The following is a 21733-nucleotide window of genomic DNA, read 5'->3' as shown; positions in this document are numbered from 1 at the left end:
TTGTAAATCACTCCAAGGCCTAGAGAACCCTTCAATTAATGTCCTAAACACAACATCTAAATGAGGAACCCTGGGTGAATCCACATTCCATAAACTAAGTAAAAACACTAGCTGCAAACAATATGTTGAGCTGTGTTATAGTCAAGTAATTCAGATCTCCAACCAACCTTCAATGCTATCTTGGATTATCAACTAAATCCCCCTGATCAGATACAAGTTTAGTGTACTGAACTATAGGTGTAGCTACTGGTTTACAGCCTATCATGCTTGACTCCTCAAGCAAATTTAGTGTATACTTACACTGGAAAACATATCTCTATACCAAGTAACAAGTTAGTACTCAAATAGCGGTACATTTTTTATTGGAAATGGTACGTTACATTACTTAAATAGATAAATGAGTACAAATGTCAATCACTCACTACAAGACTGTTGACCCCATAGGCCCAAAAGTTATCTCAAGGATTACAGCATAGCCCAAAACAGATTTTCCCCACAAGTCCTTTGCTTTGCCAAAGTATCAGGTAAACCATTAGCTGATCCACTTGAAGAGTACCCAAACTTTCCATGCATAGCTGAATATTTTCATCATTTCCTGTACTAAGATTTCTTTTTGCAACCATCCTAATAGTAACTTCAAATCCCCTTCCACCTCAAGATTGTGAAAGCCCCACTGCTTAGCCAGCCTCAAGTCTTGAAGTAAGGCCATAACCTGAGCTCTTAGTGAATCTCCCACACCTATTGGTCCAAAGTAAAATGCAACCAGTCCACCCTCCGCATCTCTGAATACTCTCCCAATGACAGAGGGACCCAGATTACCCATGGACTTCCATCAAAATTCAACTTCACCCTTTGTTGCATTGAGGGGATTCATTCATCCTGAACCACCTTCTTTATAGATGAATTCGCCACTACAGACCATCCCCTAAAAATGTCCTCGACTGAGTAGTCTTTGAATAACTCAATTGATTTCAGCTAATGTATAACCTTAATAGCTATGGAGTAAATGCCTTTCTCCTTAGATCTTTCAATCCCTTCAAAGATTCTCTTATTCCTCTCCTCCCAAATTGACCAAAGGATTGCTGCTCTTGTGGCTCTCCACATTACTCATCCCCTTTTCTTCAGAAGTCTAAAGAGGTTTGGGTCAAAGAGGCCTACCATATTCAAAGAAGTCCACCTGCAACCAAAGAGAGATGAAAACCAATTCCAAACAAGACCATAATAGATGTATAATTGTCTCACCACAGGCAAGGCAGAGGCTACATACACGAGGTGATAGGCATCAATTTGGCCTTCTTCTCTGAAGCTTGTCCAAGGTATTGATTTTTTGAACCACCACCTCCCAACAAAAAGCCCTTATCTTTGGAGTACACGATTACACCAAATTTCCTTCACTGGAAAAGATCCTGCTAGGCCAAAAGACTAAAGGAGAGTAGTGAAAAAGGAGGTACGAGTAAAGGAGCCAAAAGGAGATGGCTACCAAATTCTACTATTCAAACAAGATGGATCTAAAAATACAATACTTAGAAGGGAGATAAAATCATCTACCAAACCAAATCAGAACTCCCTTAATCCTCTCCTCAGCCCCAAGTCCCATGAATTTTTATTTCCACATATAGAGGAAATTACTCTTCGTTTATTTAGAGAAATTTATTTTTAGAAAAGTATCCCCAAACCATACGTCTTCCCAGAAGCATACTTTATTGCTTGCACAAGCATTGAACCTGATATACAAAAGAAAGGATGGCAAAATACCATGGATAGCTTTCCAAGGAAATGACTGAGATACCATAGGATCAAGACCACATCCCAACCATTGTCTGCCAAGCCATGAATACTCAGTCACTTTGTACCACAACTTATCTTGTTCCAAAGGCAATCTCCACAACCACTTCCCCAACAAAGCTAGGTTTCTATGCCTAATTTTTCCTATACCTAGACACCCATTATACCTACTTCTAGAGGCCACCTCCCACTTCACCAGATGATCTTTCTTTGTTTCCCCTGGCTGCCACAAGAAATCCCTCATTAATTTCTGCAATTGATTAACCACTTTAGTAGGGATTTTGAAGGTAGATAAAAAATAGACAGACATGTCAGATAAAATTGACTTTATTAAGGGAATTCTTCCCTCTAAAGAGATGTAATTTTTCCACCCTGCTAACCTCTTTGAAAATCTTTCCACACTGGATACCAGAAACTTTCAGAGTGTAGGTTCCCCCCAAAGGTAAACCCAAGTAATGTAATGGCCAGTCCCACACCTCACAACCCAACAACCTAGCAAGGTTTTCCACCTCTTCTTTATTTACTCCCCCAACACAACTCTTGCCCCAATTCACTTTGAGATTAGAGATCCTCTCGAGGTGGGTGACAATGAAATAAGCCAGCCACAAATTAAAATGGTCCAAGCTCACCTAAAAAAGATATGGTGTTTTGGAATCAAGGACCATGACCAGGCAGAGGTCAACAATTGTAGAGACTCTGAAGTCTCAATGCAACATTTGATGGGTGAAGCCTTTGTGTAGAATCATGAAGATCAAAGTAAGCAAGGCCAAATAGCAATAATCAGCAGGACGTCTAGTCATTTCTGATGCAAGTGGATCTTATTTAGCCAACATATCCGAACTGCTAATACCTTCCACTTCCTTGGAAGGACAAATTCTCATCCTTAGAGAAGGTCTCCCATTGTGCTAGGAGTCTGAGATAATGCAGGTGGTCATGGAAGAGACGCATTGAAGATATGCAAGATGCTATTGGAAACTTCATCCTTTGCCCCATGGAGGATTAGCAGTCAGACTATTACCCATTCATATAATCATTCCAGATGATGTAGATTACACTCCTCACAAAGCTAACTTCACAGCGCACTACTTGGCCAAGCAAGCTGTCATTACCAAAGAGAACAGGTCCTGGGTGTTTTCTGATTGTATTGAGAGCATCCTTAACTGTGAAATGTCAGTTGCAAATTTGTTTGATCTTGAATGAAATCAGCCATTGTGCTTTCAAAAAAATAAAGAATATCTCTTTGGCAATGTTCCATAAATAATTTCTAGTTTTGTACTATGGCAGAAATAGAGTTAACTAACCATAACATCACCATTATGTTTTCTTCATCTTTTGCACCCATTTACCATGCTTTACTATGGTGCAGCTAGTTGTTCCCATCAAACTCCACAGTAGTCATATATAGATGTATTAATCACAAGTTCAGCAACATGGTTTTCCCATGTTGCTACGAAAAATTTAATACATAGGTTCATTGTATCAACAACAGTGATACAGGAAAGATCTGGATCACAAAGAATAGTAAAGGGTAGCTTTCCACTCCTTGCACCAAAGTAGAAAAGGGAGAATAGACTGGCACTCACTCCAGAAACCATAACAAGGCAAAGTTTTCAAATCGCCCACTATCATAATATCAAAATAAGCAATAAAGCCTCCAAATATTAAGTGTCACAATGGATCAACCCCAACTTACCTTTAGGGGTGCAATTGAATCAAACCTTAATCAAATAGTCCAGGCTCGAATTCGAATAAGCTCAATTCAAGTTCAATGCTAACTGAGCTCAAATCTCAGGGTAAATTCGATTAGTTTTTTGAACTCAAATTCAACCAATAAAATATTTGGCTCAAAATCTTGAAGTTCAGCTCAGCTCAGTTTGATTGCACCTCCTATTTACCTTGATCTAGTCCAAAATTTAAATTTCTGATTTTCTTTGGTTTTCAAGAATAAACTTTAGCACTGTTATTTAGGTACCAAAGAGCTCCAAATGTCTCCAGAAATCTTCAAAAACAACACAACATACTGATCAATCTATTCATATCTCTATGCAGACTTCTAATCTTCGAACTGCATTAGATTTATTTCAAAAAGAAAAAAAGGATGCAGCACAGCAACTTGTGCTCCGACACCAAGGTGTATGTTTGCTGTAGAATACAGATAGAGGAAATCATACAATAGAATAAGAAAAAAGAATAAAAGTAAAGGGAAAAGAAAAAAGATAAGAAGACAGCACAAAGATTGTGAGAGAAGAGAAGCATGGGCAATTTTCCCATTCTATGCAGAATAACAAAGAAACCCCATGGCATTAAACAATGAAAAGGACATAAATAGCCTATAAAAGAGACATAAAAGCCCAAAAATAACACAACTAAAGTAATCTGTCAACATGGCCATACAATCAGCTATACTTATTGAAGGAGAAAAACCTAGGTCCTAGTTAAGAATTAACTTAGAGAAATTTTCATCCAAGTTTCAAGTACATTTGAAACAATTATGATACTTTTGTGGAATTTTACTAAGAAATTCAAGAAAAATACAACTTTGATGTTTAGACAGGTCCAAGATGAGGATTTTTCTTTGTGATGATGGGAACTTGGATTCAATTTCTACGACATTTTAAAACTGTTTCTACTGTTGCTACAGTAGTCCGAACCAGTAAGGAGAAGAAGAAAGAGAAGGAGAAGAAGAAGAAGATGAAAGAACTGTCGAACCTGATAGCTAAACCCTATCAGTCGACCTCTTAATAGTGATTAGGCTCTAATTAAATGTACAAGGACTAAACTGCCCCTACTTAAGTATGGGACAGAGAACCTCTAATAAGACTGCCACATAAGCTCATAACTTAACCAAGGTGAGTTGACTAATCTACCCTTATTCGGCTAACTCTAACACTCCCCCTCAAGTTGAAGAATATATGTCATATAATCCAAGCTTGATACATATATAGTTCACTCTCCCTGAGCTTAAGGCTTTTGTAAACAAATCTGCCCACTGATCACTTGAGCTTACATGTTCTGTGCTTCTCTCCAGTAAGAACCTTCTCCCTCACAAAGTGGCAATCAATCTCTATGGGCTTTGTTCTCTCATGAAAAACAGGGTTGGATGAGATATGGAGCGCAGCTTGATTGTCACAGTACAACTTCATAGGTTTATCCATGTGGAACCCGATTTCTTGTAGGAGATTCCTCAACCACACTAATTCACATGTAGTGTGTGCCATGGCTCTGTACTCGGCTTCAGCACTGCTTCTAGCTACAACCGTCTGCTTTTTACTCTTCCACGTCACAAGATTTCCTCCAAGAAATGTGCAGTAACCTGTAGTAGATCTTCTATCAGACACAGAGCCCGCCCAATCTGCATCCGTGTACCCAACTACTTCAAGTTTTCCTCCTGGTTTATACAATAGCCCACGACCCGGAGCTCCCTTCAGATATCTTACAATTCTAAGAACGGCATCCCAGTGAGATATATGAGGGTTCTGCATAAATTGGCTCACCACACTGACTGCAAAGGAGATGTCTGGTCTCGTGATACTCAAATAGTTCAGCTTCCCCACTAGTCGTCTATACCTTCCAGGATCATCAAATATTTCCCCTGTATCACTGCTCAACTTAATATTTGGTTCCATAGGAGTCTCAACCGGTTTTGCACCTAACAGTCCTGTTTCGTCCAATCGATCAAGAACATATTTTCTTTGGCACAGGTTTACACCTTGTCTTGATCTAGCAATTTCTTTGGCACATGCTTACTAGGAGGAAGAGTAGTGAGCTCCCACGTGTGAGTATGCTGAAGAGCAGAGAGTTCCTCCTCTATTGCCTGCCTCCACCCAGGTGAACTAAGAGCCTCTTGGACATTGTTAGGTATGGAAATAGATGACAATAGTGAAACAAACTGGCGATGTGAGGCGGAAAGGCGAGATACTGATACAAAATTGGAAATGGAATGGAGAGTAGAACTACATTTACCTTTCCGTAAGGCAATGGGTAGATCAAGTCCTGAGGGTTCAGCAACAGGAGCAACGACAGGATCCGCGGACAAGGTAGAAGCTGGAAGAGGGGCCGGTGTCGTTCGAAGTGTATACAGTTGCCGAATCGGTGGTCGTTTAGTAGGGATCTGCACTAGATGAGGTGACGAGTCAACTCCAACAGGAACACCCGGAACGGGATCACTGACCGGAAGAGGAAGAGGAAGTAAAGGTGGAGACAAAGATGCTTCAGTTCCCGAGAAGAAGGGGACAGACTCAAAAAAGGTGACATCAGAACAGACATAGCACTTCCGAGTAATGGGATTATAACACTTGTACCCTTTTTGAGTCCGAGAGTAGCCAAAAAGACACATTTAATGGAGCGTGCATCTAGCTTGTCTATTCCAGGACTTAGATTGTGAACAAAGCACACACAGCCAAAGATACGAGGTGTTAATGGAAATGGAGACAAAGTAGGGAACAAGATAGAGAAGGGAGACCGACCATGAAGAATGAAGGAGGGCATCCGATTAATGAGGAAACACGTCGTAAGTGCAGCATCACTCCAAAACCGTTTAGGAACACTCATATGATGAAGAATGGACCGAGCAGTTTCAAGGAGTTGACGGTTCTTTCATTCAGCCACCCCATTTTGTTGAGGAGTGGATGCACATGAGATTTGATGAATGATGCCATACTGTTCTAAATACTGTTGAAACGAAGTAAGAAAGTATTCCCGACCATTATCTGAACGAAGAACTTTGATTGGAACACCAAATTGTGTACGTATTTCAGCATGGAATTTTTGAAAAATGGAAAATAATTCACTCCTTTCTTTCATTAAATAAATCCATGTCATTCTTGAACAATCATCAATAAAAGTGACAAAATACTTGTAACCATTATAAGACTCTATTTTGATCGGGCCCCAAACATCTGAATGAACCAAAGCAAAAGGACTCAACATACGACTTTCAACTCTAGGACTGAAGGAAACATGACGATGTTTCCCAAACTGACACGACTCACACTGTAACACTGACAAATGACTCAAAGACGAAACTAGTATCTTGAGTGCCTTGAGAGAAGGATGTCCCAGTCGACAATGCCACTGTAGAGGAGTGAGTAAAGTCTGAAGTGCAACTGACGATCCACCACCGTCAAGATAATACAATCCACCAGCTTCATGCCCCCCACCAATCTTCTTCCCCGTCCTGAGATCCTGAAAAACACAAGAGGAAGGGAAAAAAGTAACAGAACAGTTAAGAGACATAAGATTGAATGGAAACTTAGGGACATATAGAACAGATGATAAAGAAAGAGAAGTCATGTCAACATTGCCAACACCACAGATGGGAGAGGAAGAACCATTGGCAAGGGTAACAGTTTGAGATGTGGAAGTTTCAGAGAGAGAAGAGAACACACCTGGAGTCCCGGTCATGTGATCAGAGGCCCCAGAGTCAATAATCCAAGGAGAGGTTTTAGATGACAGGCAAGCTATACCTGAGTGGGCAAGAGTAGCAGTAGTGTGTTGTGAAGTGGACTGAAGAAACCGCTCATACTCATCACGCGGTACACTCATCATCTCCCTTCCGGAAACAGATGTAGATGTGGAAGGAGTTAGGTCAGCCCTGTTGATTATCACTGACATCAACCCCACCAGCAACAACATGATTGGCCCATTTAGAGGGAGGGCAGCCATGGAGATCATAACAGAAATTTACTGAATGTCCTTCCCTGCCACAGTGGGTACACTTCCTTGTAGAGCTGCCTTTTTCTTTGCCACGGCCTCCCCCTGAGTCACGACCACCACCACGGCCAAATATGGAACCACCACGACCTCCTCGGGAGGCATGTCCTCCCCCTTTCGTACCACGTCCACCTCCTCTGGCTATCACAAAAGCTGATCTATCAGACTGTGTAGGATTCTCTGTCTGTCCCAAAGAAATCCTGCGAAGCCGAGCAAACACTTCCTCAAGTGTAGGAAGGGTAGAGCCCCCCAATATTTGGGCCCTAACTGGTTCATACTCTGATTTCAACCCCACTAAGAACCTTGTGACATCTAGTTGTTCCCCCTGTTGCTGCTGAACCTTAACATCTGGAGTGAGAGGATGATAGACATTGAGTTCATTTCTGAGGTTCTTCATACTGACATAGTACTCTTCTAGGGTTTTATTTCCTTGTTGCAGACCAAAGTACTCCTGATAGAGCTGATATACCCTTGTAGTATTATCTTGCCCAGAATACAGCTTCTTGGCATGTTCCCATATGTCCTTAGCTGTATCTAAGAACATGAAGTTGGCACTTATTTTGGGTTCCATACTGTTCCATAGCCATGTCATGATTTGATCATCCTCCTGTTCCCAATCATCAAACCCTGGAGAGTTAGCCGGTGGTTTATCTTCTTTCACATGCTTCACTTTTCTCTTTGCCTTGAGAAAAACTTCCACCGACTTGGCACATGGAACATAGTTCTCACCATTCAGTTTAATTGAGGTCATCTGTACACCTAGATAGTCAGAGGAAACCACCACACTAGGTTTCTGATCACTACAGCCATCTCCCATTGCTGCCATGATATTCTTTCAATGCTGCCTCTAATCTGACTTCCCAATCACCAACTAAGTGCTGCTGTCAAGAGTTTGATGTTTCAGAACCTACAGCGGTCCCTAAACACAATGATAGATACACACGCCTTTGTTCTTATCCACACCACTACTGATTTCACAAAAAAACACAGACTACACCGACATTAATTCAGCACTTATTAACCACATGCAAGCTCTCTTACAACTACTCAACAGAGTTTGTGCATCACAAGCACCACCACACAGCCATAGCTATCACACACAATACAGACCTGCTTTAACGCTTTTAAGAGGGCACCACAAGACCAACAAGAACTCAACTAGTACCATTGCATTACACCTTGCACCATTTGGCTACCTACAGTAGCCCCTACACCATTTGGCCACCAGCAGCAGCCCTTACACCATTTGGTCACTGTAAACACAGCCTGTTCTTGGAATTTTTCTAAGAACCAGGGCAACAACCAACCTAGTTCTCTAGGTTCTGATCGGTCCTCTCTAGTTCTTGAAGATTTTCAACCCAGAAATACCAACAGCACAAAGAGAAGAGATAACCAACCTTCGTTTGAGAGCTTCAGCCAACCATTCACTGCTGAAGTTGTTTTCTTAGGAAAGGAGGTTCTGCGCATCAGAAAAAAAAGAAGAGCTGAGATGTTTCAGGCCTGGGACGAACCACTTTTCTCCATTGACAGTCCAGAGAAGAAAAGGAGAGAACTGAAGCATGAACTGAAGTTGTCACGAACTGAAACAGGTCACGAACCTAGCTCTGATACCATGTTTCTACTGTTGCTACAGTAGTCCGAACCAGTAAGGAGAAGAAGAAGATGAAAGAACTGTCGAACCTGATAGCTAAACCCTATCAGTCGACCTCTTAATAGTGATTAGGCTCTAATTAAATGTACAAGGACTAAACTGCCCCTACTTAAGTATGGGACAGAGAACCTCTAATAAGACTGCCACATAAGCTCATAACTTAACCAAGGTGAGTTGACTAATCTACCCTTAATTGGCTAACTCTAACAAAAACCAACAAAAGTTGTTGCATTAGTTTCTGTGAAGTATTAAATTTCTAATTTGGTTTTTTTTCTCCACCAAAACTACAGTTTTTGGTCGGCTGTCAGCCCTAGGCTTTTTTTGAGTTTCTAAAACTCTCTTTTTTGGCTCTTAAACCTACTAAAGCATACTTATGATTAATATAATATATTAAACTTATACATCTGATCAATGAAAAAGGTAACATCATTTCTTTACAAGATTAAGCACATAACAAGGGATCTCAAGTACTCAAAGTCATGGTGAAGGATAAGTGGAAATAATATGGTAGTCTAACAAAATATCGAACTTTTAAATTTACACAAAACTTAGGCAGTCAATTGGAATATCAAACTTTCAAAGCAATTGTAATAAAGCAGTAGCGACAAAGTGGAAAATCTATAAATCTAGATTTTACAAATTTTCTAGTCTATTCAAATTATTTAAGTGAAATCACATCTCGGGATTCAAATGCAAAATTACCTCCACAAGGAAACTAGAATGAGAGTGTTTTCCAGGCTAGAGATATCAGAGAAGGAGAGGAAGAGAGGAGGAAGGGAGAAGAGGAAGAGAGAAGAGAGAAGATAGAAGAAACTTTTGGATTCAAAACTTATGGCTAGTGGTGCCAGCTATTAGCTTTTATATTAGGGTGACCCAACTAATAATAAAAATAAGTGGAATTACAAGAGTGCCCCTGTGGCACTAAAGAACAGAAAAATAAATAAATAAACTGGGAGTAACTAACTAATTTCAACACTCCCCCTCAAGTTGGGACATCAATATCAATCATGCCCAACTTGTCACATAAATCATTATGCCGCAGATGATGCAATTCCTTGGTAAAGATGTCTGCAAGTTGATCTGTGGAACTGACATATGGAGTGCACATTTCTCCATTTATAATTTTTTCCCTAATAAAATGCTTGTCAACCTCAATATGTTTAGTTCTATCATAAAGCACTGGGTTGGCAGCAATGTTGATAGCAACTTTGAATCACAATACAAGTATATGGGGCCATCAACAGGAAATCCCAACTCATTCAGCAAGTTCTTTATCCACATAACTTCAGCTATGGGACATTGCTCTATATTCAGCTTCAACACTTCTCACCACAACATTTTGTTTCTTGCTCCTCCATGTGACTAGGTTTCCTCCAACAAAGGTACAATACCCACTAGTAGATTTTTTGTCATCAACTGATCCGGCCCAGTCAGCATCTGTATACACCTCAACCTTCAAGTGACCAATCTTCTGGAAAAGTAAACCAGCCCTTGGGAACATCTTTAAATACCTAAGGATTCTATTGGCTGCCTCTAAGTGTGTAGTCTTAGGAGCATGCATGAATTGAATAAGAACACCCACAACATAAGCAATGTCTGGTCGTGTCATAGACAAATATAATAGTCTGCCTAAAAGTCTCTGGAATTGTTTTATATCCTTGATAGTCTCACCTTGACAATCACCTAATCTGTGATTTGGATCAATGGGGGAGTCAACAGGCATGACTCCAAGTTTTCGTATATCCTATAATAAATCTAGGATGTATTTTCTTTGAGAAATGAAGATCCCCTTTTTGGAACGGGCCACTTCAATTCCAAAAAAATACTTCAAGTGACCTAGATCCTTCACCTCAAATTTAGTGGCTAGGAACTCCTTTAGTCTCTAAATTTCTACCTTCCAATCGCCTGTGATCACTATGTCGTCAACATACACTATTAAGGCTGCAATTTTTCCCTCTCCTTTTTTCATAAATAATGTATGATCAGTCTGACACTATTTATAACCAATTTGTTGTACAACTAGGTGAAACTTTTTGAACCAAGCTCTCGGTGATTATTTTAGTCCATACAAGGACTTCTTTAACCTACACACCTTTTTCTCTTGGTCTTGAACATAGAAACCAGGAGATTGCACCATGTACACCTCTTCTTCAAGATCGCCATTCAGGATGGCATTTTTAATATCTAACTGGTGGAGATCCCAATCAAGGTTAGCAATAAGAGAAAAAAGAACTATAATAGAATTCATCTTAGCAACCGGAGCAAATGTCTCTGTGTAGTCTACTCCATACACCTGAGTAAACCCTTTCGCCACCAACCGAGCTTTATACCATTCTACTGTACCATCAGCCCTGTGCTTTATTGTAAAAATCCACTTGCACCCTACCGGTTCCTTTCCCACAAAAAGGTCCACTAATGCGTATGTAGCATTTTTATGTAAGGCATCCATCTCTTTTTTCATTGCATCTGTCTATTAAGGTACTGGAGGAGATTCTGCCACACTTTTGGGGATAGGGACATTGTCAATGGAAGAGAGAAAAGCACAAAAGGAGGATGAGATGTTCTCGTATGAAATAAAGTGGGAGATAGGATGTTTGGTGGTATAAGACCTAACTCCCTTCCTTTGTGCGATTGGGATGTCAAGGTCATTGGTAGAATAAGAATCAATAGCAATAGAACAAGGAATGCCAATAAGAATAATAGTACTTGGTGGGATGGGATCTATCCCCAATGAATCTGATGATGTTGGCAGTACAGTTTCAAGTTGTTCCACAGCTTTTGAACCCAGATCGCCCTTGTGGCAACGAAGAAAGACACAGAACGGAGGGGGTAAGGTAGGGGAGGTACCATTTGAAATTTTTTCTCCTCCACCCTATTCTCCCCCTAAGGAGAAACCAGAAAGAAAGGATCACTCTCAAAAAAAGACACATCCATAGAAATATAGTATTTCCGAGAAACAGGATCGAAACAACAGTAACCCTTTTGGGATAGCCCAAGAATACACAAGGAAGAGCACGAGGGTCAAAATTACCACGAGTAGGAGACAAGTTTTGAACAAAACAATGACAACCAAACACACAAATGGGAATAGAAAAGAAGGGGCTTTAGGGAATAGGAGTTGATGAGAGGCCTTCTACCCTAACACCCGAGATGGCATACAGTTGATGAGATAGGTAGCACATAACACGACATCTAACCAAAAACGTTTTGGAACACTCATATGGATGAGTAAGCCACGAGCCACTTCAAGTAGATGGCGGCTTTTTCTTTCTGCAACACCATTTTGTTGAGAAGTTTTGGCACAAGAGCTATAGTGGGTAGGCCCACACGAAGAAGGGAAAAGGGTCACTGAACAATTTAATGAATTTGTAATGCTACTAACAGAAAACAAGTTTATAAGTAATTTCAGAACATGTAATACATTAGAAAGGGTAAGTCCAAAAGGAAGGGTTATGGTTCCTTGGCCAGCTATGGTGGAAAAAGAACTATCAACTAATCTCACTTTGTCCCTACCAGATAAAAGTTGATAGGATTGAAAACAATTTGACTACCCGTCATAAGGTTTGAAGCTCCAAAGTCAATTATCCAAGGTCAATCAGATGAATGGGAAGACACATGGAAGGTTATGGCAGGATTACCATTACCTTAAGTAGATGCAAAAGAAGTCGAGGCAGGAGGATCAAAATCCATCTAGCATATTGCTCTCCCATACAGATCCAAGTGGTCACGAAAAGAATTAATGATATCTTCCTGGGGATCGGCAATGGATGGGCGGTCCAGGTTAATAACAGTAGATGAATGAGGCTCCTAAGAGGCCAAGTTTGTTGTATTGAACTTTTTTCTGATTCTGCTGTCCCAACTTCTTATTCTGATCTGATTTCTTACTCAACTCCTAGGCCCACTTTGGCTTTCCATGGAGGTCCCAACAAGTATCTCAAGTATGTCTGGCCTTTTGGTAATGTGTATACCATAACTTATCCTTATCACCCACTCTCTTCTAAAAGTCACCCTTCTTAAAGGAATTATTGCCTCCTACAACCATACTCCCTTTAGTCACTAAGGCAATATGCTCCCCCTCAGAGCTATTCATCACACTTTGCTTGCTCTCTTCGGACTGTACTAGAGCGTACACTTCTTGTACTGAAGGAAGATCTTTACTTCCTAATATCCGAACTTTGAGGGACTTATAACAAGGTTCAGCCCCAAGAGGAAGGCAAACACCCGTTGTTGGGAAACCAGAGACTTGTAGGCCTTAGCATTAGCATGACACTTCCAATCAATGTTCTGATAGTAATCTAGTTATTTCCAAATTGAGGTCAAATCTGAATAGTAGGTTGAGAGGGTCCTCTCCCCCTTCTTACAAGTAGAGGCAGCTTGCAATTGGTATATTTTGGCATAATAATGTTGCTTTGAATAGGTAGATATTGCCTGCTCCCAAATCTCAATATCTGTTTCAGCCTACATGAAGGTCTTCCTGACTGGAGGCAACATAGAAAGTAACAGCCATGTCATCACCATGCTGTTTTCCTGATCCCACCTATCATGCTCTACCCCCTGCGACTTCGATTCTTTAGTTTTACCATTAATATAGCCTACCTTCCCCCTGGCTATTATGTATAGTTTGATTCCCCTTGACCATTCTAGGTAGTTAAGACCATCAAAAGGTATCACAGCCATGTGGAAACTCATGTAAAATCCCCCACTCACTCCACCTTGACTGGAGGACCCACTAGACAGGATAGAATCCTCAGATGACATGTTATAAGATTTAGGTTCCCAGATCAGTTCTGTTCAAAATCAGTCACAGTTCAGCCACAATTCATTAACAGTTCCGTTCAGATTGGTTCAGTTCAGCCACTGTTCAATTACAGTTCAGTCAGTTCAGTCCCTAGTTCAGCCACAATTTAATCCCCAAGTCAGTCTCAGTCAAAGTATAAATTTTAGGGATACCACATAGATCAGCTTGTTTGCACATTGCTGAAAGACAGTTCAGAAACAAAGAGGGGCAATTCTGGAGCTAGGCTGACTTTGCATGTACCCTTTCATCACTTTTCTTGGATAACAATTACTGGAAAAGTTTGCAAGGAAGATAGCCGACCACTGTCTTACAGTTACAGGTCATTCAGACCTACACCGCCCAATTGTCTGGGTAGGAAAAAAAAATCAGGATCACACGATCAACAGTTCAAAGAGACCTAGCAGTTTCAGGTCATCTAGACCTCCAAAAACCCACTTAAATGGGTACAAGAGAGGATCACACGATCCACAGAAGAGAGATCTAACTTCGCAGCATCAGATTTCCCCTCCTTTAAGGGTTTCTTGGCACACGGCCAAGGAAGAAGAGAAGAAGACTAGTAGAACCCCCTTCAGATCAGTCCGATCTACTTCTTGATCAGATTCGATCCACAGCTAGGAGAAGTCAAAAAAAGGAAGACTTATCACACTCTTTCTAATCTCAGAAAGCCCGCTTGATACCATGTTTTCCAGGCTAGAGATATCAGAGGAGAAGAAGGGAGAAGAGGAAGAGAGAAGAGAGGAGAGAGAAGAAAATTTTGGATTCAAAACTTATGGCCACCAGCTATTAGCTTTTATATTAGGGCGACCCAACTAACAATAAAAATAAGTGGAATTACAAGAGTGACCCTGTGGCACTAAAGAACAGAAAAATAAATAAAAGACTGGGAGTAACTAACTGATTTCAACAGAGAGCTATAATTTTTTACAAAAATAGAAAATAAAAAACAAAAAACATTACTAAAAATTAACTTAGTAAAAAAATTGAATGCACATACTTATAGTCACCTAGGACAGAGTTGTAGCTGAAATACTCCAGTTCATTATACTCCTGACATGGCATGAGCTCTATACAATTAATTCCAAGTTCCTGTACAGCAAATGAACATTTACTGAGAATTCTGCAAGGAGCAGAAAATAATGGATGAGAAAATCTTGATATTGTCCTTGAAGTAATTGGTGCAAGTCCAAATTCCACATGCTAAAAGTAAACCAATTCTAGAAACAGAAGCCAAAATATATAGAATATTGATCATTAGATTATTAGCTTATCTGTCATCAATGCAAAGCATACGATAAAGGAGATTCCTCAAATTAATATTCCGAATATAGCTGTTTTTACACAGTTGATCATAAAATTCACTAGATAGAATAATGGTTCTTTTTTGCATTCATAAAGAGTGCAGAAAATGAGAATCAAATAGCTAAGGACTTCACATCTTCTTGGTAAGTTAATCAGAGGTTCATGTTAATGCAGTAACTATATTCACACTACAAGTAGAAAGTAGATGCTTTCAAGAATGATGGCTTCACTTTCCAACTATTCACTAATTATACAACTAACAATCAAGTTTCATGTAAGAGTTGTCTATGTGCCTAGGAACTCTAGAGTCTGACCATAAAAGCTCCTAGAGTTGTCTAAGAGTCATGACTTGTGGACATGTCTAATAGGAAAGCGCATTGTTAACTGGCGTGACTTCCTAAAAATCACATCACAGGCTATTTTATTACTTCTTCTATCTTTCCTTCAGCATATTTGTTGTGATGCCTCAAGGAGTGACGAAATTAAATATTGGGAGGATTTATGGTGGGTGGGGAGATAGCCCCTTGAAGGATCATTTTCCTGGCATCTATTCTATTGCCCAACCTCCTCTCTCTTTCGGAAGGAGTTTGTTGTGACCTTTTGTCTCTTTCTTCTATAATTTGGACCCTCACCCTTCAGGCTCTTTTGCATGTACCTCTTTCTTTTTTATTCTTCGTTTCTCCCCCATCATCTCAGTTGGCTTCCTCTTCTAGGTCGATTTGGAGTAATGCAATCAATCCTAAGGTTAAGGATTTCTACCAGGAGGTACGCCACTTCAAAATCAACTCCTATGAGCAACTTCCATTGAGAAGGCCCAACTGGTGTCTCTCCTCTCACAAATGCTTCTCTGCAACGCAAATGGATAATTCATTTTACATTTGCTATACTCCTACACTTTCACCTCTAGCATTTGGGAGTGGTCTTGCTCTCTTTGGTTGAACATAAAAGTATCTTATAACACAACGTACAAAATTGCTTGGCGATTAGGCGAGGCAAGCCTCCAAGGATGCCTTGCCACCTAGGTGCCCGCCTAGGTGTCGCCTTAACAACTGTGCTTGACACCCCATACATTTGGTGCTTCTATTTTTGTTTCCTTCTAAACATCCTTTTTTCTACCAAATAAGTTGAAATTTTGGGATGAGGCATCAAAATCTCATCTTTCTTTAACTTTTGCAGATTTGTGTTTAAATGAAATGTTCTTCACAAGCTTGGCTCCACTGTTTTCTAAAAAAGTCAAAATTGCCCCTCACAAAAGACTCCCTTTCTCTATCAGTTTGAAACCCTATAAGTAGTTAGTTGAGCGTCTGCTTCTTTCTCACAACTACACTCAAAGTTCCAGACCATTTTCCTCATGTTGAGTACATCTTTCTCACAAAAAGGCACTTTCCCTCCCAACCCTCTCAAAAGCCTCCCTTTCTCTTTCATTTTGAAACCCTATAGTAGTTAGTTGAGCGGCTGTTTCTTTCTCACAACTACATCCAAACCATTTTCCTCAAAAAGGTACTCTCCCTCTCTGTCTCCAACTAAGGGGCTGTCCGACAAGTCTTTTTGGGTAGATCTTTCAACAGCCCAGTAGAGAAATAGGTGCACTGAGCTCTTTGGAGCTTGTCTTTAAAGATCAAGACTATTTTGGCATTTGTAGTGAGAATGGGCCGAATGGGCCTTAGTTTCTTTATTTTATTTAAGTCATGTTTTTGCTTATGTTCTTTGAGTAGTGGGCCTTAGTTATGGGCCCGTTACTTGTTTTTATTGTTTCTTTAGTGTTGGCCACCCCATTAAGGGCACTCATGGAATTGTACTTAGATTAGAATTAAAAGAAATAAAAGAGATCTATGGGGGCTAGAGAGAAAGAGATCAAACTCTTCTCTTTTCTCTTCCGTTCTCATTTTCTTCTTCAAACTCCTACTGAAACTTCTCTTTCTTCTTTTCTTTTCTTTTCTGAATTATTACAAGTGTGTTTTACAACTTGGTATCAGAGAAGGTTCTCACCTCCCACTGATTGGTTGTTAGTTAGCTTATATAGCCCAGTTGGGAGGGTTTTTGTGGTGTTTTTCATCCCTACTTGAAGCCCAAGGCAGGTTCTTGGAGATTTTTTTTCCCGAAAACCCTAGATAACTGGAGAAACTTTGTTATGGGTGTTATGGGTTCTAGAGACACTTTAAAGATTACACCTGGGGATCAAAGGGAAGCCTATTGATTTCCATTAAGAGTGATTTGTGTTGGAAAGAGTTAGGGAACCTCTAGTAGGAGCAATTGAACTTTTTCCTCTTCTCCCATTCTCCCAAGTCCTATAAAACCCTAGTTTTGGGTGGTTGTGAAGGAAGGGTTAGGATCCATCACATGGGTGGCCAAACCATGCTAGACGGCTGGGAAATTTTTCAAAAATTTCCTAATCCTTCCACAAATCGAATTCCTATGTTTCAAAAAACTGCATTTTTCAGGATCGGTCTTGCACTGAACCAGACCAGATTTGAAACCAAACGAAGAGGGAGAGGTATACCTGATACGAATGCCACAAAAGCAGATCCCAAGGTGGAAATTCACGCCCAAATCAATCCTAAAATCAGCCTCCACTGAAGACGGCACAGTGTACTCCTGAAGTCGGTTCAGCAACATAGTTTTCAGCAAAACTGCAATTCAACTGCTTGGATTGAACTAGGGATGTGAGCACGAAATCCCTCTGGATTTTTCTTGCAAAAATCAGAGGAAAACTGATCTCTATCAGTCCCAAATAAGTTGTAGTCGAACTAGGGTTTCTTGGAAGACAAAAGAAGAGAGAGAACAGAATTGAGAGGTGTTCTTGTCTAGTTCACCCTCTTCTTCTTTTATCTCTTTTATGGAGCACTTCTCCCAATCAAATTAGGAGATTATCCAAATCTAATTTGGATCTAGACTCTAATAAGAGATAAGTCTTATCCTCTTAAGAGGATAGGTGCTCCAAACCCAGATTTTCCCCATGTCACATGACAACTTAAGCTATCGTGACAGCTTAATTAATCATATTAATTATGGGCTTTAGGCCCATTAGTTATAAGGCTCACGACCCAAGGGTGTTGCATGGCCAACTTAGGCCTGATTTGTATAGTGTGGGACCCCACGATGACCTCACATAAGACCACATGAGTTCGGCCCAGCCTCTGTGAAAATGCCTGGCCGAATTCATTACTAAACGCAGTGAACCCTTGAGCACATCACCATGGGCTCAAAATGGACCCGACATTTACACTTAATGATCCTTGAATTCAGCCATCCTATGAAGACCCAAGGATAATGGACTTAAGTAAGATAAAGGCATAAAGCCCATCAGGTAATCTGCCCTGTAATGATCAAACACTGCCCGATAGGGAAGGACCTCTCCCCTAGTTGAAAGGTGCATGTCACACTCTCAAAGAGAGTGTAAGCCCTACCATTCATTTTGTCCGACAAAGGGGCTGGTCCTATCACTATGATCACCCACTCAAATGAATTCTCAGATTGCCCCAACATACCCAGGTTTTGACCCTCAATGGATCTCACTAATTGGCATATCAAAGACAGCCCAATCCAATACCTAGTGCAATACCATAATCAAGTCTAGGGGTTAAGTGTGACTTTCCAGTTTTTCCCATCAATCTCCAAGGTTCAGGACATAACTGGAAAATGGTATGGGTTCAGTGTTTCAACCAAACACACACTGCATGTGCTTTGGGTCTAACCCTACCAGCTGAGACAAGTTGCCCCAACTTCTTTGGTAGCACATCAATGTCAGCCTTGGCAGGATAAACTCCCCAAGTCTATCCAATGACTGAGAACATTCTAAATAACACGTGTCTCATAGGTGTCCAGTTTAAGGGGTAATTTCATAGAAACATACCAATATCAACATGAAACAATAATGTACTTTTATTCATTTACAATAAATGTATTTGTACATCAATCTGATTGGAGCTAAGCGCATACACTGTCTAACAGGTTGAAGAGTAGCTTTTTGCGTGGGATAGCAATTCTAGCTTAGTAAAGCCCTAATTTGATTTTTGTTTGCATATATTCACTCAATAGAGAAAACCAGAGGAGAAGTCAAATATCCCACAAATTCCGGATTTGAACATGGGGGGTCAATGAAGACTCTTTTAGGGGAAGTGACCACTGTGTAATTGGATGGAACCAATTATTTAGCCTGGTCTCAGCCAATTAAGAGACATGCATGTAGTAGAGGAAAATGGGATTACATTACTGGGAGCAAGAAGAAACCAATGGAGGATGACCCTACTTATGAAAGGTGGATGCAAGAAAACTACACAGTAGTGGGTTGGTTAGTGAATTCTATAAAGTCACATATTAGTCAGCATTACCTATGGATGAAAATTGCAAAGGAAGTGTGGGATAGTGTCCTGGAAACCTATTCCCAAAAGTTGAATGTTGCTCGGGCCTACAAATTGAAGAATGATGTGAACAATCTAAGACAGGGAGAGAAACCCTTAGTCGTCTACTTCTCCATGCTAAAATCTATTTGGCATGAGATTTATTTGATGGAGACTATTGTATGGAGATGTACAAAGGATGCAGAAACACATAGAAAGTTGGTGAAGAGAAATTGAGTTTTTTAGTTCCTCACCGGACTCAACTCGGAGATTGTGAGACAAAATATTTTGGCAAAGGATGAGGCGACTTAGTCTGAGGCCTATGCTATGGTAAGTAGTGAAGAGAGTAGAAGACAGGTTTAGTCTGTAGAGCCACTGGTTGGTCACTATGCTAATACCAGGATGAAACGAAGGTCAACACTAGGAAGAAAGATGTTATCTATGAGTACAATAAGAAGCCCAAACATACGAAAGACACCTGTAGGAAACTGCACCCAAAGCTCTTTCCTTCCAGTCTCAAGAATGGAAATAATGGAAATAGGATTGAGAGTGGGAAAAAGCGGAAATGGAAATGTAGCCACCTCCTCACAGAGTGAATCGGGGCAGAGTGGTTTGAAGTCAATGGGAGAGCAACTTGCAGTCACCAGGGCTGAGTATGAAAAGTATGGCCGAAAAATCAGTCATTTGGAATCTACTGCAACAACATCTACTTCATTAGAGACAATTCCTTTCTCTATGCGTGCACACTCGGGTGTTTGTGCCACTACAAATCATGCTACTATTTTAAGTACTCATAAAATCCCTTGGATAATTGATTCTAGTTACTTTGACCACATGGCTAGTGTTTCACACTTATTCACCTCTTACCAACTCCTTTCTGGCCAGGAGAGAAAATATCCCTTGTTGATGGCTCTCTATCTCCTATCATAGAAAAGGGAGACATCAAAACCTCATATGCCCTAACCTTATCATTTGTTCTTCATGTACCTAAACTTGTTGAGTCCTTAAGTTTGTTGGACTGGGAACAGGTTATCAAGATACTCCTAGACACAGCTTAAAATAATAATAATAATAATAAAAAGAAAAAGGGTTTTCTTATAATCCCAATCAATCCTACTGGTGGGCTGAAACATTTTACTAAAGAAAGGGGCCTATAGTCTAGTTTAGTGAACAATAGGCCCCAAGTTAATTAGGCTTGTTTGTAATGCAATAAGCACTTAATGAGCCTATAGTAGAGCCTATTTAAAGGAACAGTAGGCCCTAAAGAATAAATCTATATTAATTAATTTCTTGTGAGGTGTCCCATTTATTTAGCCACTTGTCTATTCTAACAAGAGGGCTATTTTCCTTCCTTTAACCACTTAAAGTGGGGGGACACATGTCACCCTAGGGGAGAGAGTTATTTTCCCTCCTCTAACCACTTTAAGTGGGGGGACACATGTTATCCTAGGGAAGAGAGTTTTCTTCTCCCTTCTTAACCCACTATAAGTGGGGTGGATACTTTTTACCTTAGGAAGGAAGAGTTTTCTTTTCCCTCCTTAACTCATTTTAAATCGGTGACACTTGGCACCCTAAGAAGAGAGAAGTGGGGAGTTACTTAACCACCTCCCTCCTCAATATAAAACCCTCTCCTACAAGGATAAGGGGTTAATGCCATTTTTGTTGGCTAATACTAATTTACCTGCAAGATTTCTAGAACTAAAACACAAGTGGGAAGAAAAAAGAGAAGAAGATTGGTATGGAGGGCATAAAAAAAGGGAAAAGGTAGGGAATCTTGTTTTCTTCCTATACCCCTTCAATATGATACTCCTTGTACTTCCCACATGAGAGGGAAGACAATATTCTTTATATTCCTCTCACTCCTTTCTTCCTTTTTTTTTCCTATCTTCCTTGTTTCATCTTGAAATACATGTAAGGAAATAACCATCTATAGCCTTGTCTATGAAACTTGGCTAATTATGGTTCCTTGCTTCATTTTGACCCTGAAAATCATTACTTTATGTGAGGAAGGCAATCATCTACACCCTTGTTCATGAAACTTGGCTGATTATGCCTCCTCGCAACATGATAATGCACATAACCACAATTTAAAGGCCATTTGTGGCCTTATTGATGAAATATGACTATTTATGATACCTATTTAGTTGT

At 40.2% G+C, this 21733-nt stretch overlaps 1 protein-coding gene across 1 annotated transcript in view; it reads right to left on the bottom strand.

The window, feature by feature from the left end:
* Positions 1 to 21733, bottom strand: part of ISA1 (isoamylase 1) — a 124337-nt gene that overhangs the window by 64340 nt on the left and 38264 nt on the right. The window contains exon 5 of the mRNA XM_010264992.3: positions 14941 to 15032. Within this exon, the coding sequence (XP_010263294.1) occupies positions 14941 to 15032 (92 nt within the window). The remainder of the gene's footprint in view (positions 1 to 14940; positions 15033 to 21733) is intronic.

The sequence above is a fragment of the Nelumbo nucifera genome, chromosome 8, assembly GCF_055504915.1.
Source record: "Nelumbo nucifera cultivar China Antique chromosome 8, China Antique-T2T, whole genome shotgun sequence".
Lineage (NCBI taxonomy): Eukaryota > Viridiplantae > Streptophyta > Magnoliopsida > Proteales > Nelumbonaceae > Nelumbo > Nelumbo nucifera.
This window is presented reverse-complemented; position numbering and strand designations above follow the sequence as displayed.